General features: G+C 42.5%; 1 protein-coding gene across 2 annotated transcripts in view; it reads right to left on the bottom strand.

Annotated features, from left to right (window-relative positions):
• Positions 1-15,753: 15,753 nt before the first annotated feature.
• The window catches only part of LOC145459167 (zinc finger MIZ domain-containing protein 1-like), a 41,816-nt gene continuing 33,282 nt past the window's right edge, over positions 15,754-24,287 (bottom strand). For both annotated transcript variants that reach the window (XM_080337800.1, XM_080337801.1), the window contains exons 15-20: positions 24,207-24,274; positions 23,989-24,146; positions 22,736-22,864; positions 21,842-22,128; positions 20,734-21,087; positions 15,754-17,534 (exon numbers count right to left, since the gene is read on the bottom strand). In XM_080337800.1, coding sequence (XP_080193926.1) covers positions 17,421-17,534; positions 20,734-21,087; positions 21,842-22,128; positions 22,736-22,864; positions 23,989-24,146; positions 24,207-24,274 — 1,110 coding nt within the window. In that variant the 3' untranslated portion in view covers positions 15,754-17,420. The remainder of the gene's footprint in view (positions 17,535-20,733; positions 21,088-21,841; positions 22,129-22,735; positions 22,865-23,988; positions 24,147-24,206; positions 24,275-24,287) is intronic.

A 24,287-nucleotide genomic window follows, 5' to 3' on the forward strand; every position in this document is an offset into this window, starting at 1 on the left:
TAGAATCATATACGCGACGCCGCCGATTTGTCGTTTTGTCCAGTCACCGTGGCTAATGAGCATGTGGGTATATGTAATGGATATACACCACACATTTATCCGACTCCATACTTGCCATGTTTCCAGGACAACGCTTTTATCATCACGACCCTTCACTTCGTATGATATCCAAAGACTCGCCTTAGATAAATTGACTTAATAATCAATCTTATTAAGCATTCATGAAACGAAAACAGCGTTACATCAGAGAGACGATGTTTGATTCAATAATTCCCGCGCTTTGTGAAATGCGGAATGCGTTTTTATTCTAATGCTTTACGTTGGGGCTTTGGTATTGTGTAAATATTGAGACTTTTGGTCGTTAGGCAGAGATTGTCGATATAATCAGTATCCATCCGCAGTGTAGATGATTTTGAAGTTAGCTTTGAGAAATCGCCAACTAAGCGTCAATGCATCAGATATGTTTTTGGGTTTATAACTATAAAACGTCCGATTCATAGCATCAAACACTATAGCTCAAGTTACCTACGGTCAGCTATATGCAAATCCGATCACCCATCGTTCTTACTAACTTACAGTAGCAAGTTGCATATCTCTTTCACCCCACACAACCTACTTTATTCAACCCAATTGAAGTCGTTGTTGACTTCAAAATATGTCGTAAAAAGGTCAATTGGTTTCTACGTGGTTTTGGTCACCCTACTACAGTGGCGCGGATTCAAAAGACCACACTTCATTGAGAAGTGCACATAATGTGTATCTGTATATCCTACGCAAGACCTTCGACACAACTGGGCTAATTTACACTTTAGCCTGATTGAATTTTAAGTTCAATTCTTCATTTCCAATTATCTCCCCATTTAAAACCCTATTTCTTGTTAAATTCCCGTTTACAGCTATTCTGTATAATCTAATATAAACTGCTACTAAAGATGCAAAATATAAATACCCAAAATCACGGCATCGACCAAAAATCTGATGTCAAGCATGATATAGTACAAAAGGCAAAACCGCTCAACATGACGCACTGAACACATGGGACTGTACCTATGGAGATTAGTTTGTCAGTTGGTCAGACGGCAACGTGGCTGACACATAACATTCAAACTCTGAACTGCCCAGATGCATATCCTAGTACGCATTTGAATATTCCAATCGTGAGTCAGATCGTCACATCCATATACTGGTGTTATTACCACTGACCATGATATCCCCACGATTGATTTGTCTGATATAACAAATGAAGTAAGGAGGTAAGGGAATCAATTCATGAGGAGAATGACACCTCGTATGATTATTTTCTCGTGACTTCGGGGTATGGAAGATCATTATCATCATTTTATTACCATTTTAATCTGTTGAAGATACCAAAAGTATTGCAATGTAATGGAGATAGATACTTGGAATAGTCTTTCAGTCAAAGACACACATTTTCCTACTTATAATAAAAGAATATGTAAGTATAAGACACATCCACACTGATTGAAAAGTAACAGAAGATAACATTAAATGAAGAAGCAATAAAATGAGGTAACGTGTGTCGATATAGGCGTAATCGATACGTCAGATCGTGTTCCAGTAATCTCAAGCGCGGACCAGTATAGTCGTGATGATATTGGCAGCTTCTACTCATTCCTACTGGCGGTAAAGGTTGTGTGTTTTGAAAATCTGTGCAGTTGAGCGTGACGTGAAATGATATATTCAATATTCGCGTGTACGCGTTAGTGCGGAGCATGGACTGGAGCCGGATTGGATATCCGGCCGGATTTTTACAATTTTGACCGGACCGGATCGGAGCCGGATCAGTACTTTTTCTGTTACGGCCGGAGCCGGATCACTGCTTTTTTGATCCGGCCAGAATCTTTATGGAGAAGCATAACTTTTATAACTATATAACTATATATCTACCAACCAACCACACGTAAATAACCACCAAGCCAGTGTGAACATAAACGAGGCATATTTATCAATTCACGGAACCTCCGTACCGAGTAGGGCCGGATTTCAGGCCGGACTTTTTCATTTTTGGCCGTAACCGGATTGGAGCCGGATCAGTACTTTTCCTGATGCGGCCGGAGCAGGATCGGAGCCGGACCAGAGAATTGAACAACCGGATCGGAGCCGGACCAGAGAATTTGTCGATCAGCTCCGCACTATTACGAATATGGCGAACAAAAGGTAATATTGTGGTAAATGGTGTCGAGACATGGACATGGAAAATATGGAAATGGATATATCTACAAAGACTCACTGTGGTCTGGCGAAAGAATGCAACTGCTCACCTGTATAGGTCGCAAATAATTTTAAAAAAACTTCATTGGGTATCCACCGAGCGTGCAAGTTTGTGGCCAGCGTTCGCATACACTTGATTTTGTGTTTTGACTCAAAGCGTGCATTTTTTCTTTGTTGAAATATGCAGCTTTATGTAGAGATTTAAATGACCGTTAAGAATGAAATTTTGGCAGCCTTTATACAAGACCATCGCATCGTGATCGGGACTAGCGGACCACGATCTGATATATCGACATCGCCTTCCGTCACATGCCGCATCATTTTCGTCGCTAAACCTTTTATGTTATTGTAGATAGTAGTTATATTAACGGAATTAGTACAGGCAAACTTAGTCCGACCGACACCCGCCGCCGCTCTCCTCGTTCTCCCCACACCAGTGCCTCTCGCAGATCACGGTGTACATACAACGAATGCAAACCACAGTTATCGTATTACTTTTCATTCCGTTTGAATGCGTCTTCTTTACATCGCCTAGCCCCTATAGGTCCATGTGGGTGTTTGATTTGAAGAACTATTCCAAGTCGTTTCGACAACTTCCAATCTTTACATTGTATCGCATAATATTGAGGTGTTTTGAACGGAAAATTATTTACAATCAACGGATCTGAAATTCGAAAGGATGTCACTCTTCATGGCATTGTTATGCAGCCTTTATTCATGAATGCATCAAGACTCACGACTGATGGATGACTAGGGCAAGTTTTTGCAACTTTTGCAACTCTTTTTACAGCTTCCTATATACTCATAATCTATGTACTATGATGTTTTAAGCTGTTTGGAGGGATTTTATAGTTTGCATTTTGCAACTTTTCTCTATTTTTCATCCCAATTTTTATTGCAAATTTTATCAAATATTGCGTAATAATGTAAAGGAGTGATTTGAAAACATGCTATAAACTATTTTTAGTATGCGAGATAGTGTAATGGTTATGCGTCCGGCTTCTCGAGCGGTAGGTCGTGGGTTCGATCCCCGGCTGGGTCATACCAAAGACTAGAAAATTGGTATCCGCTGCTATCCTGCTAGGCGCTCAGCAATCACGGATAGCATGGAGGAGAAAAAAACCGGGGGCGCAGACTAGATGACCTCATGGGGCCGTATCGCAACTCCGTCGTCAAAGCATCTCGATGGTGCAGGCGAAAAAGAATATCATCTCTCTCTCTCTCTCTCTCTCTCTCTTTGATTTGCAGAACAAAGAGCTATATGATGGGTTTGCTGCATCTCACTGTTATCTATGGCACAATGGCTTGCAAGTAAAAAGTTTAACTACGCCTGCCAAGCACGAAATTACCCGAACAATGTGTAAATAGATCACTTCATTAATTCTGTCGTTAGAATTTGAGATAGTTTCCCATTTCACGAACGCCCAGGCGAGACCGCCGAAAATTACATTTTCACCGGGTCACTTTTTTCTGGCTATTGATTTTGTTATTAAGTCGCCGAGAGTGAGCTTTTCTGCAATTCTTTGGGTCAACTTTGCTGACCTATGAGGGTTGGGGGTGTGTTATTTGACTTTTTTAGGGGGAGGGGTTATTTCTATGCTGTTTGGCTTTTGGGGGGCAAATGATTCCCGCATTGCGGAATTTTATTGCTGTGTGCCAGGAATAATGTAATGTTTGGCGTGAAGTGGCAAAACAACAAATTTGACAGCTCAGCAGGAACTATGTTATATAACGGAACCTTCCCAGTATCTCATACCCTAATAATTCAACAAAAACTATAAATGTAACTTTTTACTGCAACTTTTGTTAAAATTAAGTGCAACTTTCTCGTGATTTTGGTGCAACATAAACTTGTCCTACTGATGACTCATGATTTTGTTTGTATAGGCATGTACTACGAATTCATAACTGTTACTAGATGATACACGTTTGGAAGACATCGCACAAATTACCTTTCAACGGCAACTTGCTTCAATACTCCATAAACACTTCGTTTTATACTTATGTTTGGCAACGTGGTGAAGGTATAGGAACTGTTAACTGAAACTGTTACTCGAGGAGAGTATTACAGATGCATGTTAACCGCTTATCGGCCATATGCCCACCAGTGTTGGGATGACTCGAGTCATGACTTGACTCGAGTCAGACTCGAGTCACCTTTTTCGTATGACTTGACTTGACTCGAGTCACTTTGCCAAAATGACTTGACTTGATGTGACTTGGCGTATCAGAAATGTGGATTGACTCGTGACTCGGAGCAAAATTCACGAGTCAATTTCAAGTCATCAAGTAATCGGTGTCGATAAAAATCACTATCTTGCATATCGTCGGATCGTTCGTGAAACGCTGGTGTAACCCGTGAGAGCGACCAATCGTTCAATGATCGTGCGTTTTACTGAGCCTCCATTTTTCTCTCACAAATCAATTGACCACAAACGAAGTGATCGAAGCTCACAGCTTCCGTTGTCGTAAACTAGTATAATATAGTTCTATTTAGGTTCTCTGTTATTATACCTTAACCAAAACTCTTGTTTTATTGAAATTTAATTCGAATATAGTTAGTTTATATATTCGTAAATATTTGGCGCAGGCTCGAATTGTATCATATCAATCTGTAAATGGGTAAGGTATCGCATCTAATCAATTTGTGTCTCTTTTCTCTATTTTGGCTGGTAACTATAAACTGAGGCTATGGCTAGGCTGGGGCTATATGTGAGCGATACAGCGCCTTCTTGCGTGTATATTTAAGTCTATATTCATTCATCGGTTCAAAATCAATGACCACTCAATTTGTATTTCAGACAGCCAGCAAAATGCAATGACGTAGATATGCCTCATACTTCGAAAAGGCAACTTGACTTGAATTGTGACTTGACTCGTGACTTGACTTGACTTGACTCGAGTCACCTCCGAAAATCGAGTGACTTGACTTGACTCGAGTCACTTTCCAAAATCGATTGACTCGACTTGGCTCGAGTCAAAATGTGCAATGACTCGTGACTCAAAGGTAGTGACTTGATCCCAACACTGATGCCCACGTCAGCGAACGGTCATGATGTATGAGAGGAGGTACAGGGGAAGAAGCCGCACCCCAGAATGATTTTCAATTCTTCGCGAATTAATTATTTGTGTTTTGTGATACTTTTAAAATGACATTCTACCCATTTTGATTACCATTTTAACATTACAATATCTTACGTGAAACCGCTATACAGCATACAGTATCAATATATTTGCAGTAGGGAGTTAATTGTCGGAAATTACAATCGTGCCTATAAGTAAGTGCCTATAAAGTGGCTTCATGCTGAATCTCCGCGTAGTGAGTCGATGCCATTATGTGCATTATAATTGCGGGTGCGTATGGGGTTTACAGTCAATTTGGAAAATTGTTTTCGCGTTCCGAAAAGCTTTTCCTCCCATCCGCCTATGGCCTATGCCGGGTATAACCGTTTGTTACTATTGTAATAAATCATCTCTAGCGTTACCGACCGCATCATGAACCTTTACCGGCACTTACACTGTGTACGCTCCCATTTTCGAATAAAAGCCCAACATATAACAATGCCGATTACAATTCACTCGGGCTGAGCCATATTGACCGTTATCGCGATTATGAATACGTTATTTGATGCCGTTTGTCAGAACAATGCGTCGATCTTATGGCTTTCACGCTTATTGCTATTCAAGCATCTTCTCCCGACTCCGTTTGTCTGTATGTGTGTAAAGGATTCCTTTCCCAAGTCATTTCCTTTGGTCTTTCGACGTGGCACAGAGATTTGTCTAATAACTAACACCTGTGAGATGTATCCATGGATACAGGTTCATCTATACTTCACATCAGGTTGCAATTGACAAAATCCAAGGCAACCTCGTCATCAGGTGGATAGGACCGTGGAAATTACGAATTTAGATAACTAATGGCAAGAAAAAGAAATGAATATAAAGAAATATTCTCTTCGACGGCTTAGGTCAGTGGTTTTCAAATTCTTTAGTCATGCCCCCTGATGATAGTGAAAAATAATCAAGTGCAATTGTAGCACGTAGGTTCTACATATATTTTGGCGATTTTCGATTTTCATCCCTTCTGTTACCCCACTGGAGCTTAGGTCAAACGTACCTGACAATAAACGAAATTTAAAATCAATGGTTCAGTCTGCACGCCATTCAGACTTGCCACTTCTTCACGGAACAATGCCGAGAAAACGATTCCCGAGAATGTCATTACCGAGAATGCCATTACCGAGAATGGACACCACCGAGAATGGACATTATCAAGAATGGACACCAGAGAGAATGGACATTACCGGGAATGGACACCACAGAGAATTGACATTACCGGGAATGGACACCGTAGAGAATGGACACTACCGAGAATGGACACCACAGAGAATGGACACTACCGAGAATTGACACCACAGAGAATGTACATTACCGGGAATGGACACCACAGAGAATTGACATTACCGGGAATGGACACCGTAGAGAATGGACACTACCGAGAATTGACACCATAGAAAATGGACATTACCGAGAATTGACACCACAGAGAATGGACACTACCGAGAATGTACACCACAGAGAATGGACACTGCCGAGAATTGACACCACAGATAATGGACATTACCGAGAAAACCAATGATCATTCTCGGTAATGTCCATTCTCTGTAATGTCAATATTCTCGGTAATGTCCCTTCTCCGTAGTATGCATTCTCTGTAATGTCAATATTCTCGGTAATGTCCATTCTCGGTAGTGCCAATTCTCGGTAATGTCCATTCTCGGCGGTGTCAATTCTCAGCAATGTCTATTCTCGGTAGTGCCCATTTTCGGTAGTGTCCATTCTCTGTGGTGTCAATTCTCGGTAGTGTCCACTCTCTGTGGTGTCTATTCTCGGCAATGTCCATTCTCGGTGGTGTCCATTCTCGGTAATGTCCATTCTTTGTGGTGTCAATTCTCGACAATGTCCATTCTCTGTGGTGTCCATTCTCGGTAATGTCCATTCTCGGTAATAGTTTTCTCGATATTGGTATAGAACCTTTTTTCTCTATACGGGTCGCAGGTGTTCGGCAAGAGAATAATTGAACTGGGTACTTCGGGCCGTCATATTTTGCCCTTAGTGACAGTCTGCAAAAAGTGTTCTAATTGAATATATTATAGGAGACGCTACTTCGACTTCATTGTAAACCACTTGATGATTTATATCCTGGGTTCTTATATTCATAAGTTATATTATGCATCGCATATGACCAAATGATATATCATATTAAATAAACTTAAATTATTTAAACTCATTCCGAATTCAAGAAACATCAATTTTTCTCTCAGCCGGCTTCACCCCCCTCCCCCCTCCCGAGGGTACGCGCCCCCAGTTTGAGAACCGCTGGCTTAGCTGGTGCTTGAAGATATTTTCATGCCACTTCATTCGAAATCTCAGGAAACCTTACTTGATTTTCGTGGGATTATTGACCAATTTTCATGTTTTTCATTACAACACAACGTTATATTTCATCTCTCATAACTGCTAAATCCTCTTGCATTAAATTTGTAGGATGATATCCACCAGATAGTCGAGATAATCTGAAGGTGGATCCGTGATATCGACGCGTTCAAGTTCATCAGTGATGTTCGGGCTAAATGTTATCTCGGCAACAGCATTAGCATGAACGAGCATGATTCTGGAACGAGCGCGTTGAGTGATAAAGCGTGCTGTGGAGTCGGCTCCCTTTACCGCCGACTCCATCCATTTCCAATAGACCGACTCCGATTCAGGGACACACAAACTCCGACCCCTAACACTTTTTTCGCAAAATTACGACTCTGATATTCCTGTAAAGTTACTCAGATAATTATAATTATACGTTATTATACTATTAGTTGTTATTTTTACCAAGTGAATCAACCTGCTTTTCAACTTCAAAAGCTATTGTGCTCACACAAAGAATTTAAGTTTGTGAAGGCATACATTGGAACGTTATTAACTTCTGTAACTGCAGCGGCACTTTTGTAACATTTCATTCGTTTGCTTATTTAGAATTTCTACCGGTTCAAAGCACCACAAGATTTTAATAGAATAAAAGGATATAGGCAGGGGTCGAAATGACCTGAAACAGTCTTCTAATTTAGACACCCACCTTGAACTAGAGAGGTCTCAAACTCAAATGTGCTCGCGGGCCATTTTTCCAGTTTTGACGGCGCCGCGGGTCGCAGAATTTATAGGGGTATTCTATGTCTTTCCAAGTAGGCCTTATTTGCTGGGGATGAATTGTCCCATTGAAAGTGAGCCGATCCGGCAGACTGGCAGCAATCACACATCGTCAGAATGTGATTTACTCTTGTATCAATTTAGACCTGGCACGAAAAGAATCATCACATTTATACCTATTTGAATAGAATTGTTGTTGTACTTGATATACGTTAATTATAAGATATAGACACCATCGCGCATATGGGTGGACAAATGTCTGATGCCATCATAAAAGCTATCGGGTTATAATTTTGCAGCTACTATGAATATTTTGAATTTAACAGATTGATAAAACAGACTGATCTGATATCAAAACATTTTTAGGTTGAGCATTGTAATTCCAATCCAGGATTCGAGTATACTTCTGATAAGCATATGACGGCATTCCGAATCACTCCGAGTCCACTCGAGTCATTTTCATTTTGCCATCGAGTTAGCCCGAGTCTGAGTAATTCTAAGAAAGCTCGCGTCCGAGTCCAACTCACAAATTTCAGTCACGAATCGTCTAAGGGTCAGGTTTTGTCATCATGAATTGGAAATGTGACGAAATAGTGAATCTTCCGCTGCATGGTAGCGTTTGCATCTGATTTGATAGTGAAGTTTGATGAATACTTTCAGGCTTTCGGAGCAATTTAAGAGAGAATTTTCGCTTTATAACCTGAAAATATATATGTGACACTTATATATTGTCAAAATAATAAAAATCTAAAATGTCGTCGCGGGCCGCACAAAATGCTCTGGCGGGCCGCGTGTTTGAGACCTCTGAACTAGAACATGACAGTAAAAGACAAGTACCGAATGAAAGCAATTCAAGATAACATAAAAAGGACAAACGATAAATATGAGGTTGCATGTGTCGGTAGGCGAAGTCGATATATAATATCGTAAGGTACCGTAATCTCGAGCGCCATCTAGTATTTACACGTATGGAAACTGCTTGTATTTCGACTCGTAGCCTAAGTAGGCATGTTCGATGTGTGATCGGATACTCGATAGCCGTCGGAACAATAATGTTCCATAGTTGAGGTCCGGCATATTTAGAACATTTAGTTCGATTTCGAAGTAGTGGGAGTCGAAGTCAGAGTCAGAGCATTTTAACAAATTCTTAGACTCCACGGCTCCCACTACACAGCCCTGGTGCAAACCCAATTGAAGTGCTCGTATGCGCTGATGTTTCAAGTTGAAACTGGACTCTGGGCACGAGATCGCCTCACACAGGTCGGTTAACAGTTATCACTAGGGCAAGTTTTTGCAACTTTTGCAACTTTTTTTACAGCTTCCTAGATAGTCATGAACTATGTACTATGACGTTTTAAGCTGTTTGAAGGGATTTTACAGTGCAACTTTTCTCTATTTTTTATACCAATTTTTACTGCAACTTTGATCAAATAATGCGTCAAAATGTGAATGAGTGGTTTAAAGACATGCTACAAACTATTTCTAGTAAAGTTCTGTTCTCTTTGATTTGCATAACAAAGAGCTATATGATGGGTTTGCTGCATCTCACTGTTATCTATGACACAATGACTCGCAAGCAGGAAGTTCAACTACCCCTGTCCAACACGACCGTTTCCGAACAATATCTAAATAGATCGTTTTATTAATTCTGTCGTTTAAATTTGAGATAGTTTTCCATTTCACGAACTCCCAGGCGAGTCCGCCGAAAATTGTCACTGTGCCACCTTATTCAGGCTATTGATTTAGTTAAAGTCGCCAATGGTGAGTTTTTCTGCAGCGCCTTGGGTCAAGTTTGCAGACCTAAGGGGTTTGGGGTGTGTTATTTGACTTGTTTTAGGGTAGGGGGTTATCGCTATGCTGTTTGGCTTTTTGAGGAAAATTATTCCTGTGTACCGTGAAAATATATAATTTTTGCGATCTCGCCAGAATGTCCATGAAATGGTAAAGTAACAAATTTGAAAGCTCTGCAGGAACTAGGCTATACAACTCTCCATATACCCTTTTAATTTAACAAAATTATAAATGCAACTTGTTACTGCAACTTTTTTCAAAATTAAATGCAACTTTCTCTCGATTTTAGTGCAACAAAAATTTGCCCTAGTTATCACTGTCTTTTGGGAGCTATAGATCAAATTTGTGATTATTCCTGTTGATTGAATTCCAAATGGCAGATTCTAATCATACGGTTTGACAAATGATTCGAATCTATTTCGAATCAGTGATTAGTCTTGTCCATCGTAGTTGACACACAATTACTTGATGCAAAATCGGAGTTTGACATGAATTGACGAAATCCAACACATAATTTGATGCGCCATATTTTTGCCTTATAGCGCCGACATGCGGACAGAGGACATTTCTACCACACGTCTAATTTTTAAAATGGAATTAAAAAAGACGCGACTGGGAAATCTGAGTAAGTCGTGTGATTAGAGAAAATATACGAAATTACTTAGTAACGGAAATGCCTGATATAGTGATGCGATTGACAAGAAAGGAACGTCCCGTCACTCTCCTACGATATCATAATCTCGATGGCGTTACGGCGAGAATAAAAATGCTAACGCCGAGGATGCGGGGCCGCTCTATGCAGCACATTGAATACACAACATCGTTATTTTTGTACACGAGGTCATAACAGTTGGTTAAGCCACCGTCATCGGCGCGAAAGAATCTGGTTCGAATCTCGATAGTACCACATTTCGAAGTGTTGGAGGTTTATCTAGGCTCCTTCCCTACGTCGCTGGGTTCACGAATGAATATAACAAGTGAAAGAGTTTAAAAGTGAAATATGGTCGTAAGAACAAGATCGAAAATTGTTTCGTCGGGCCGAGGTTACGCCGAGGTGTATGTTAGATGGAGAGACCGTTTCGACATCCTTCTATCCCAGTGTTCCCAAACTTCAGTCCCTCGGTTTGGTTCATTGCACAATGCACAGTCACTAAATTCTCGCGTAGACTTTTTGTGTTGATATAATTTCTTGGCAGCGCGATATACGTTTTGTACGCTCTTTGTATGAATTCTAGGACACCACGATCAGTTAAAACAATCGTACAAGGCAAATTCTCTTCCGAAGCATCGTACTTCGTTCTTATGCAATGCGCGCTTAAAACTCCCATGTTCTCGATGTGGATGCATTTGAATGTGCTCTCATAACTTGCGCTCGATAAGTAGTGTGGCTGAATAATAAATTGGTCAATTCGTTGTCTGATTGATTATTTGGTTAGTTACTTAGAAAACTCAATTTTTCAAAACAATAAGTGTCTGCGGAGAGCGATGGTGACGATTTTCGATTGAATGCACCTGTACGATGTGAACACATATTCATAAATATGAATTTGGCGTACAGAGAGAGCTATTAATTTACGGATTTCCCAGACAGTTTCCCATCGTCCACAGCGCCCACATTAATTTTCACCGCCCCCAATCGCCATTTTGTAGCTAGCGCCCCCTTCGAGGTCGCAAACTCCCCAAGGGGAGCACTGGCGCCCACTTCGCGAACCGCTGTCCTTTCTCTGGAATACATTTTCAAATTTGAGGTAATGAAATTTATGCATAGCTATCATCAGGGTGAATTGCCACTATATTTTGATAATCTGTTCTCCACCAACATCATACCAGATTTTCTTCTAACTTGTCTCTGTCTGTGCAACACCACTCTACCAGTCTAGTACAAAATTCAATCAGTTTTATTGGTGTCAATTTTTGGAATAAGCCACCTAATCTCCGCAATTTAGACCCTTGCTTTTAAAAAACAATGTTTTCATTCTCTTATCTATAACTACCGCTAAATTGTATTTGAATTGTATTTCGAATTGGTCCATGATACTGTGTCCTATTTTTCCTTTCGTTCGTTAGTTTATTTTAATTTTATTTTTTATTTATTAGTTATCGACAGTGAAAATTGCTCCTGTCCCGAGTGGCTCGGCTCTGAAGACTTTGTCATTTCGAGCCTCCCGTCTACCTTGCATGTCGCATTTCACTGTTACATTTTTGTAGTGTTATGTTGATATGTAATGTATACGAATAAAGATTTTCTCTCTCTCTCTCTTCATTACACTAGCACAGTGTCTTGCGTATCGCATTGTATATTGCGTGCGCGAGCTGATGAAAATAATAGATTATGATTCGTTATAACCATTGATGAAGGTTACTTAACTCGTTTCGACGCCGAGCTACAATACAATACGCCACTATGAAATGTAGGCTATCCAACGAACTTTATTATTGTGTGGGGACACGGTATATGTCCCCAACTGCTGGGCTACAAGGTATTTGAAATCAGGCTGATATGACGTCAAAGAAGTGTGGAGCAGTTCAGTCAAGTGCTGCCGAGAATTTAAGGAAGATTTCAGCTCGGTAATCTTTACTCCGTAAATCTATCCTCGTTGGGTAACTCGTGGCAAAGTTTTGGTTTCGTAGGCTATCGAATGAATTATATTATTGTGTGGTGATATGTTGCGTCTCCTCGTGGGCTGCAAGGTGTTTGAAATCGGGCATGTATGACGTCGAAGCAGTGCAGAGCAGTTCAGTTCCTTCAAGTCAGTGGCGGCTCGTGACAATATCGGGTGGTGGGGCAAGGGCTGCAAGCGACTTTTTATCAAGATGACGTCACAATGGCGTTTTCCAAAGTAAACAAGTAACTTGGTGGTACGGTAACACGAACGACAACAGTGATTTTAACGTATGTACCGCGAGAGGTCTGCTTGTGAGCTGTGACTTGAAGTGGGGTAACATCGTAAACGGCGTGCGGAACAAAGATTCGACACGGTTCATGTTCGCACTACACCTGACTAATTATCTGCAGAAATTGAAATGACTATAACTCGAGAGATTGCGTAAGCCTAACTGGAAAGGTCGACGAGTTCGGACACATACGCAATTGTTATCTCATAGATTGGGCCTGTCATATTGAATGCAAAACATCATTCTGAAGAACTACGGATAGCAGCTTCGGAAATTCGGTCCCGGTACAGCATAGCAGATTTTGGCCTTGAGGCTGGAGACTGTCACACGGACACGGACATACGGCTTACGGTCTATAGTGTCTATATGTCTGCTGCAAAATCGCCTTTGGAAAATATATTACCGAATAAATACGTGATTGAAAGCCGTAAACTTGGTACACTGTTACATGAAATCATCGAGAAGTAGCCTCATGACCGTTTTCGGTATGGTACACTGTCAAAATTAATACGAACAGATCAACACCGAATTTTGCGTAAAATTTACTGAGGAATAGGCTGATCAAGCGATCAGCTGTTAGCCGCCATCGAAAACGAAACAGCTATGGCGCTTGACAGGGGTTGTAGTTGTAAGCAAATGGCCTGAAGGCCACAATTTCACGGTGAAATTGACATTGAAGAATATAAAATAAAACTAAATATTTGAATGCAAACCGAGGATGTTAGTAAACTGTTTCATGATATCATCATCTCACCAACTTTCTCAGTATGGAAAATGGAACACAGTTAGCGTTAACACAGATACACCGGCTTTTGCGTGAAATCCGCAATGCGTTAGGTAGGCTAAGTGTCAGATCAGCGCACATCTCTACCATACTCGAACTTGATAACGAAATTGCTGCCCTAATCATGGAGTGCCAACCTTGAGACTTGGCACAGCGTTCGATACTAAAATCAAGACATACCATGTAAAAGCTCATGACGGATCTAGCTAAGGAGCATCGTTAAAATCAATGGATATCAATACCGGCTTTTGAGTAAAATCTGTTTGAGATACATGACGGATCAGCACACACTCGACTTTGGAAACGGAATTACTACCCTAAACTTTGAGTAGAAACCCTGAAACTTAGGAGAGTGTTAAATACCACCATCACGACATGACATACCAAGTTTCAAGAATTATCATGGTGTGAAACACCATCAAAATCGACCTATACCAGCAAAGGTCGACTCAACGCATATTACGGTATCCGAGTTCAGATATAGATACGATTGTTACATCACACCTTAGGGGCGACCAGGCATATTTGCCCCGGTTGCTCGGCCATTTTACGAATAGGAGAGACTAAATCACCGTTTCTTAATTGTGCGCGGCTTTGAGAGAATAGATAGTGAAAGCTTGTTATGAGCGCTACCGGGGCAAGCCCCGGCTAGGCATTCACAAAGCGAACACACAGAAGCGAATTCGATTTTCGCAGAGACTTCGCTATGTATGGGCATTTGCAAGCGAAAGCACAAGAAGAACGCGGGTTTCGCTGTGATCTCGGAATATATTGAGCGCTGTGCGTCTATAAATGGTTAAATTGTTATTGAACAGAATTTTAGGTGGGGCAATGCCCCAGTTGTCCTATAGGACGAGCCGCCACTGCTTCAAGTGCTGATGAGATTTTAAGGGAGCTCGGTAATCTCGGCGACATTTTCTTGGCCAAACTCGCTGGTTATTGCTAGTCTTTACAATACAATTAATGGAAGAGCGGTATTCACTATTCTTAGCCCGGAAATGATTGTGGCCAGTGCTGGCGTAATTAATTATCAAGTTCATTGTTTAACACAATGATTTGTAATTGATTGATGACCAGGCTCGATTCGAGATTCCAATTGCAAAGTCTAACCCTCAGTGCTATCTTCCCCTAAATTTTACAAGTGTTGCGTAAAACATAAAGAAAGAAATAACACGTAGCCAATACGCATGTTGTTAATAGGCGATGAATGCTTCAATTTATAATAAGTTTAAACCTCTCTTGCAAAATGGTGAAACGCATGTGCATTGTGCAATCATTAAAGAGCCGCAATCAAAGGCTGAAAGTGCCGCAGTTTGCCCACCCCCACTATATACCATTATGCTATCTCCGAGACCATTTCAGTTTACTGAAGTAATATCCAGAAGGATGTACCTAAAGGACATTCATGTCAGTTCATCGAGTCGCTCACCAATACACCAAACAAAACAATGTTTCGTGGAGGCGCCTACCAGAGATGCGCATGAGCAATGAGCATGGCTTTTGATGTGAAGACTTTTTCTGGATTAGGATCGGACTCATAATTTATGAAAGCTAGATTTGGACCTGCAATCTCAAATCCTTTACAATTTTCAAGTTCCTTTGAATCAAATTTCGAACCTCGGACATGATATGATACGAAATGAACACAGGATTCCAGTTCTAAAATACTATATCCGCTCATCGCTCGCGTCACGTGAACTTTGTGACGCGATATCATTGATAAAATATTTCCTTCGCTAAACAGAACCTCAAATTCCCTTCCAAATTTTCATCCTAGCCAGGCCTACAGCTCCAACCCAACATCCCAGAAGTAGTCATTTCGAACGCCCCCTTTCCTCAGCACACACCGCTTTCCAATACTTGTTTGCATTTTCATTGTTTTCAGAGAATTGTACCAAACACGGGGTGCTAACTACTGCGCTCAGTTGACAGAATTACGAGCAGTGTCTAGAAAAAAGAAATGCAACGAAACGAAAATCGAAAAAAGTAGATGGAATAAAACGTTCAAACAGCGGCAGTCTGCCATGGGACATTACACGATAATTAGGAAAGCCTCGGCGAAACGAGGAGGAAAAAGGATATAAAAATACACTCAGTCGTATATAAAACGAGACTAGAATAGCGCAATTACCGTGAGGTAAGCAAAGCCTGTGCCTTCGACCGGGTTTATTCCGCATTCGTTCAAAATCCACCGCGCAGGTTTGGGATGTAAAAAGGTGGAGAAGGAGAATGGCACGATTCGAATCATTTCACAGCTACAGTAATTCAACGGCGACCGCACGCAGATATTTAGATAAAGTACAGCTCCCGGTCGATTTAAAATCGAAATAATAATGACGCAGGCCGTAAAAATACCCTGTCAAAATCGACGATTGAAAACAGACAAAATCTATGTCGAGTTGGATTACAAATCGTGCAATGTGCGGCCGGTAGGCCACGTGCAATACTGTTCGGTAAAGCGTTACAAAATCACTCTGAAACCAGTCGGATAAAATGTGTACGCGCGCTTATCTCATAACCGCGCCCCGGACGAACAGCACCATGTAATAACGAGACCGGTTTGCGAGTTGCTGACAATCTGCTGATACTGTTTCTACAATCCGTTGATGTATTATCTCCTAAGAGTGCGATGGCCATTGGAACAGACAAGGGAGCATTGCGAACCAAACCAAGCCTGTGTAGTGCGTATGACGCGGCATGGCATAAAAGCACCCGGTTCAAAAACCCAAAGGTCGACGCCGGGAGTAGTAGCGCTGTTTTCCAAAATTCGGAATGTATTTCACGGCACGGTCCGCGAATTGGCGATAAAAACATTGGGGGTTGCGTTTCGGAGCTTGATCACGGGTTTAGAACGTTAAAAACGCGGCATCGCCGCCTTAAAACCCCAGCGGAACAGAGAATACCTCGTTTGAAATATAAAATCGATCGACCGCAGAATGGCGGGAACTTTCCTCACTTGTAACACGCGGTGGCGCTAACGCGACAAAGGTAATCTCGCATTGCGAAAGTAAGCCGCGACAAAACAGGTACCGATGAGTACATGCGCATTGCGCGCTGTTATTTTATCTGGTGCAGACGCACAACTGTTTGATTCTGCGTAAAGAACGACCGCCGCGATAACGGATGGATGATTAAGGTAGCGAAACAGCGATCTGCTGGTAAACTGCGCTGAATAAAAATACTGTGGACGGGACGAAAAGATAGTGTCGGGGTAGAGGAGTCAATAAATACTTGCGAGGGAGAAAAGAAGAGAAAAAAAGTCGGCAAAAAACGTGAATTATTCATAATCGTAAGCGACAAAAAGTCGTGACAGCTAACAGGGAAGTGTAAGCGACGGCTACCGTACGTTCAACAGTCTCGTCCGCGACATAAGTCTGTTAAGTGCAGAGGGCGCGGACTGCCCGATATTCATCCCACAGGGATTGCGAGCCTGCGGCCGGCGCTGCCGGGCGCGCGACGAGCGCATCCGAATCCGGACTTTCTCCATCGGTTCATCTCCGATACCGATTCGGTGACGTCAGTTCGCGTTGTCGAACATAGAAAAGATGTCGTCTTCGCTCGGGTCCGGCGCGGAGCTGGTTGGTCCCAGGTAGTCGATGAGCTCCAACGGGTCTGTGTTTTCGGGCAGGATCTGGAATGCAAAGTCACAGTTGAGAAACGATCGTACCCGGCTAAAGTGCTTCAATTGTGACGCGATATTTACTGTTCCGGCGACGGAAGTCGCTCGAAAACCATTTCAAGACCTATAACCCCAAATTGGATTAGAGTCAGAATAAGAGCTACGCAATTTTTCCACATTAAATTACAAATATAACTGCTGAATTTGCAAATACTTGAAAATTGAAATAACTTCCCCAACCAGAGTGAAAAACAACAAAACTAAGATTACAACAAAAACAAAAACAAATTTCAGTTATATCTCATAAGCATGAGCAAGGGAAATGTAAATGTCTGTACGCCAAGCTTGGCTAGAAATTAGCCTAGAATTAATATATTGGCATAGAAACATTTCACTGATTATATTAAAATTAAATTAGCGGCATTTCTTTGTAATTAGTCCTAATAGACAACTCGAATTATGTGGTTGTCCAATGCTGGTCGTCACGTGTGCGCTTCACCTGCGCCACTGCGTCTTCAAGACTTTTCCGCGCGCACATTACCGTGTTTTAAACAGAAATTGAGCGCCGCTCCTTCCGGCAGGTCTATTTCATACCATTTCACGCCCGCGTTATGTTCACAATGCTATAAATAGGGCTTAGCTTCGACTTACGAAGCGCGTTCACTGGTATCGAATGTCATTAACAACCGGGCAGTATTGACAGAACGCGATTCAATACCGGCACGACACGACCGCGATGCTAGATTTACGACACTCTCGCCCGTGTATAGCAACTGTCAAAACATCCATATGCTTCAAGATACACTGTCGACCGACACGCTTTAACACGGCGCGATCAGAATCAATTATCTTCGCGCCCGGCTACAGCGCAAAGATGCGTTAGCACACAAAGCGCGGCAAACAGACGAATAACGAAGATCCTTCATCGATCGCGTGTTCATGTCGCGTTTGCTACGAAACCCGCATCGACGCTATTTGCTCTTGATTCCAAATGACAAACAGTCGCGGAGTTATTCCTTCAAGAGCCAATTCTACGAATTGCTCGACAGTCGACAGTTCCGAGACGATAAAAACAAGCCTATTAACAAAACGATGAGGCCGCGTTCGGCTATGGGCGGGAGCCTACACTCGCACTAAAAACAGAGGTGGGTCACTGGTAATCGCTGGCACTCAAGTAGAAGTAGAAGTGACGGCGTAAAATTATACTCGAGCGCATGTGGTAGCAGGGATTTCCAACAAAACAAAGAAAATAATACAGGCCTAGTTTTGCCTGAAAACCGAAAAATGTCAAGGAGAAATGGAGAACCAGTGGAGTAAGTATTTGAAATAAACAAAATCCTACTTGAGTAGTCCATATAAGTAAAAATACTTCGTTACTGGCCGCCTAAGGCTCCTAAAGGATTATCTATTCCCCGCCGTTGATCTCAATATCATTCGCGATGGTATTTTGAGACCGCGCAAGCGTGAAAACAGTCGTGACCTACAAGACACCGTCGCGATAGGTAACAAAAACATCCGGTAGTATAATAAGCGAAACTGATACCGGGGTAGGCACGGCATTCCGGTAATAGGCCTCTATTTTTGCAGCCACGAATCGCAACGCGCGATATCTCAGAAAAACAACAGCGTTTTCTTACACGAGCCAAAGCGATCGCACCAATTGCGCAAGTATTACGTCACGCGACCGCTTTCGCTCCACAAATAACAACGTCCGTCTCCGTACACTGTTCACACGCCGAAAATCCGGCCCATTTCGATCGACGCAACCGACGCGAAATTGCGCAAATTTTCGGGATCTGTGACGTAATCTCCCGTCACTACTCGGTTCGATCGCGTGACGCGTTATCTTTGTCTTCTTTTGCACTCGACTTTCCGAGGCACCTGCCTGGCAGTCGATTGACTCACAAAGTATACCGACGGCGCCGAAACCGTCGTTCGTTCGGCACGAAGAACATACCGCCTACCGCTGTCGCTTGTTAGATTAGTCTAAATAACGTTTGCGAATTATACGTTGGCAAGAGCGAGATCATACATGAGGGCCGAAAGGTGACATGACTTTGCTACTTTAGAAATTCCAAGATGTAACCTCGCGACTTAAGACGAACGATTGAATAGTAAATTCATATTGAGATGAACCCGAATATTTTCGGCTGACACTCGTCAGGGGTAATCGTCAGCAAATAGTAGAGAATTGGACAGAACATTCTATATCAACAATCGTATCACAAAATATGACGTCGATATGTGATATGTGATACCATTGTCGATATACAATGTTCTTTTCAATTCTCTACTCTCTAGCTGCTCACGACTACCACTGACGAGTGTCAGCCGAAAATATTCGGATTCGTTTCAATATGAATATTGAATATACTAGTCAATTGTATATTGGAGTTCTGTACCTCCAAGAAGCTCCTAAGACAGGGGTGGCCAACCTGCGGCCGTAAATGGAAATTTGTGCGGCCGTGGACACGTAATTCAGTTAGTCTATGCTGGCGGCCGTCAATATCCAATTTGAATTTAACGAATTGACTCCCGATTTCTTGAAAGATTTTAATTAATCTTGATATTTTCTTCACGTAGCGCGCGATTCAATGTCCCTTCATTTTTCGATTTTAATATAGTAGCGCCCGTTGCAATCAGAGCCCCACAATACAGATGCGAACAGCAAAGGAAAATGATGCGCTTCATATGGAAATACCAACTCGGAATCGTGTGCTCCTCACTATACCAACAATCCTGATTGGAGGTCAAGAAATAACAGCATGTAACAAAGTGACTAATACTAATTGGCCCATCCGAAGATGCATCATAATTTATAACTTGCCCTAAATTTTCGAAAACACCCCCTGCATCAACTTTATACCGGTGAATCTGAGCCCGTGGGCTGAGAAAGTAACATGTAAAACTACTAATATTAATAACGAAATTCGTTGGGGAATCTGAAATTTTTTCGCGCTTGGGGCGACTATAATCAGTCCCTTCATAGTTCATACTACCAGTGACCACTCGATATTTCGGTGCGTATAGTAGGCCTGCATCAGGAAACAGATTAAATAAATAACCGCAACCCCATTCAGAAAATACCCTTCTTTCAAACGCCCATTCCCAAACATGTCCAGTGTCCACCCTGGCTACTGCATCTATCCGCCATTGCATACTGCCGTAAGATTAACTCGTTAGAATAAGATATTAAGGGTACTCTACTCACATCTAACGAAGGTATCTTGTCGTCGTTTTCTCCCATTCCCGTCCCGCTAATCACCAAGTTCGGATCGAAGCTCAACTCTGAGCCCGCGTTAGTGTTGCAAGCCGAGGGCGTCATCCCTACAGAGTTCGGCGGTCTGCCCGCTGAAAAGCTAGACGACATACCGCCCGACGACTGCGGCGATAAAATGTCCATGCTCGGCGTCTTCGGATTGCCGCCGGGTGTTACCGGGTTCGAGGGCGTGGCGGGGTTCCGCATTCTTTGGTCGGCGTGATGCTGTTGGGGCGATTGTATGCGTTGCCCGTTCGTGCTGCTTTGTCGTAGCATTGGGTTTGGCGGATGATTGCCCATTGGGATCTAAAGATAGGATGTTGGTAATAATATAACGTTAAGAACAATGTAGTGCCCATATAGCTAGCTCTGTATATCCCTTCAATGTGGACAGGGCTGTGCAAAATCGAGGACTATTATGAATGATATGTACTACATTCAATGACAGAACGATGCATAACAATTTTTGCTCAATTCCAACCAGTAGAAGCACAGTTACTGCAGTTGAAAGCTTTCGATTTGCAAAAATAGCATTGACGGTGGGTGAAACCCAGAATTATTAATAAAAAACTCGAATAACTCCGCTTCTACGGGTTGGAATTGCGTCAAATTTGTTTCGCATCGTTTCCGTAGACAACTCAAACAATTTCATGAGGTTCACAATAAAATTTGGAAAAAAAAATAATTTTGTTGCATTAAATAATAAATTTCAATTGTTTTAGGTAACCTAACAATTTAATCAGTGAATCCCAGGGATCCAGAAAAAAATTATTTTGAACAACCCTACTGTGGGTGGATCACGTGTTCACATGTTCACATGTATGTACGTACACTGTACAGTACATGTATCGTTAGCCTCGATACGACCGATCGAGGTTTACAGCCTTCCTTTTTTTAATGCGTAACTAGAACTGAAACCACTTACTTAAGATACCCACAACTAAAGCTAAAAGCAGAACTACTCAATAAAAAGAGTACGTTAGTCAGGTTACCAGCAGCTAACCATATTGATAGTTTGTACAAGTCTGCACACAGAAGTACCGCAACAAACGCGACTCACATTCGGTTTCGACGCGTTGGTGTTGGCGTTGTGGTCCGTCACGCGCGCCGGGTTCAACGTCTTCTTAATCGTGACCATGTCGTCCGCGGCTATGTTGTCGAGCTGCAGCGGGTTGGCGCGGTGCACCATCCCGCCCTGCGAGACTTGGTTCATGCTGGGTATATTTTTCGGCACCGAATGGCTACCCGGCGGCCGGCCCATCGATACCATCGGCCCGTTCACGTGCGGTCCCGGCGTTTGCGTCAAGTTACGGGACATGCCGTTAGAGTGATAGCCGCATCCCATACCTGAGCGTAGAGAATAATGAGAATAATGCAACCAGACGAGCCATCACTTGGATGCCGGCTGGTATTCTTCATATCCTAAGGATTTGTACGCTGTGGCCACCTCCAATTATTAACAGTTGTAAGTATGTGACGCGTCGACCAAGTATACTTTTCGAAGCTACACAATCGAGTAATTTTCCATTGACTACTTTGACCATGACCACCCCTGGAAACTACTATAGTCCATAGGCATGTCTATGATGAATATTTTTGGGGCATTTGAAAATCGGAGAGGCGAACATTATTTAACGACGACGTGACGTCAATGTGACATAGTGCAATCAACTTCGATAGCAGGCCAGTAATACAGCGTTCCATTCTCAGAGCATTTCCGCCACACCTCGCAAACTATAATGAAGGGAAAAAACGCGAGCCCGCAGAACCGTGTTACTTGTCATTAACTTGACGCAATGTCGCATTTACACGTCGCTACCCATAAAATATATTGGACTTAAAGATACATTCACTGGGAATCCAAAGTAAAGTGACATATCAATTCCGAATTATGCATAATTCAAGACGGAACTCGGAAAAATAATTAAGGCGCACAATGAAAAATGCGTCTTACCCGATCCTGGCATGTCAGGCGTCATGGTCAGGCGTGGGAGGGGCGTCATTTGCGGCACGTAGCTGCCCGGGCTGGGCAGGAGGTTGAACATGGTAGCCGGCGACATGCCGCTGCTTCGCATGCGCTTTCCTGCGAAAAGTAGGAGCGGCGATGATAAAATATTCATGCCCAAACCCGCTCGACAAGCACAATTGCGTTTCCGCGCGTTCTACACAGAGTGCCGACAAATCTAAAGATATTATTTGCGGAATTCAAACCGGTGGGGTTGAACAATGAACATATTTTAAATTTCGAAGGGCCGTAACAATTTTCAACAAGGTTGCGACATCAAACACATGCTGTGACGCAACCAACGAAAACGATGTCACAATTCGTATATGCGAGGACACACGCACACTAGCCCATTCTAACCAAGTCAATGTGTGCAATGAGCCAGTAAAATGTTCTAGCGGAACAAATTCGACCTTAGGGGGGGATATAGTGACGCTATGAAACCCGCCAAAATAGATTTCACCATGTTTAGTGCTCAAGTATATACATGGGTGGCACCGGGTCAGATATTATTGGGAGGCTATATTATGGCGTGGCCTTTGGGGTGGATATTGTGACGCTATGAAACCCTTCAAAGTAGATTTCGCCATGCCTAGTGTTCTATGTTCAAATAGACCAACTTCTGCCCCAGTGTGGTATAGTACAATAGGAGGGTCTTTAAGGGTGGGTATAGTGTAGGGTATGCCTGAGGGTGGAATGACGACGCCATGAAACACAACAAAACACATTTTATCACCTTTAGTGGGAACAATATGTTTCGTGTTTGAGTAGACCAAAATCAGCCTTAGGGTGGGTATATTACATAGGGTGGATATTGGGGTAGATATTATGACCCACGAAACCCCTAAAATAGATTTTTATATTGCTTAGTGGTTGTTACGTGTTTCAGAAGACCGAATTCAGCCTTGGAGCGGGTATGTTATAGGTTGGATTGGATCTTTGGCTGGATATTAGAAGGTGCATATATTGCGTGCACCTTAAGGTGAATATTATGACGCCACGAAACCCCTCAAAATAGTTTCACCTTGTAAAGTGTTTACCTCGCGGTCGCGGTAACTAGTAGAAATATTTAAAGGCAACGTGACCCGAAGTAAAAGTGTGTATACGCCTTAAAACATCCAGAAACGTACTGCTCCTATTCCTATGTTCACGTTCACACAAAAATCTGGTATTGTTGCGTTAGTGGCGCCCCGTTCACGTACTCGCAGGACCTTCGTCGTCGACGCCGTAGCCCTTCATCACGATCGGCTTCCAATTGCACCGGCTGTCGATAATCACCTCCAAGTCTTCGGCGTGCGACTGCTTCAGAATTCCCCAGACGTACTGGTCCACCTCCAGGCCTTCCAGAAGGGCGCTTTTCCTACAGAGCGAGAAGAAATTGTAGCTCGGAACTTTGAGGCAATTCTACCGCGCCACTCACCGGCATATCGGACAGCACCACGTTCGCTTGTCGGAATTCAATTGCAGGTAGGCTTCCAAGTCGAAACACTAAAACATTGAA

This window comes from Botryllus schlosseri, chromosome 16 (assembly GCF_051294905.1).
Source record: "Botryllus schlosseri isolate E-star chromosome 16, Bs_hap1, whole genome shotgun sequence".
NCBI classification, from domain to species: domain Eukaryota; kingdom Metazoa; phylum Chordata; class Ascidiacea; order Stolidobranchia; family Styelidae; genus Botryllus; species Botryllus schlosseri.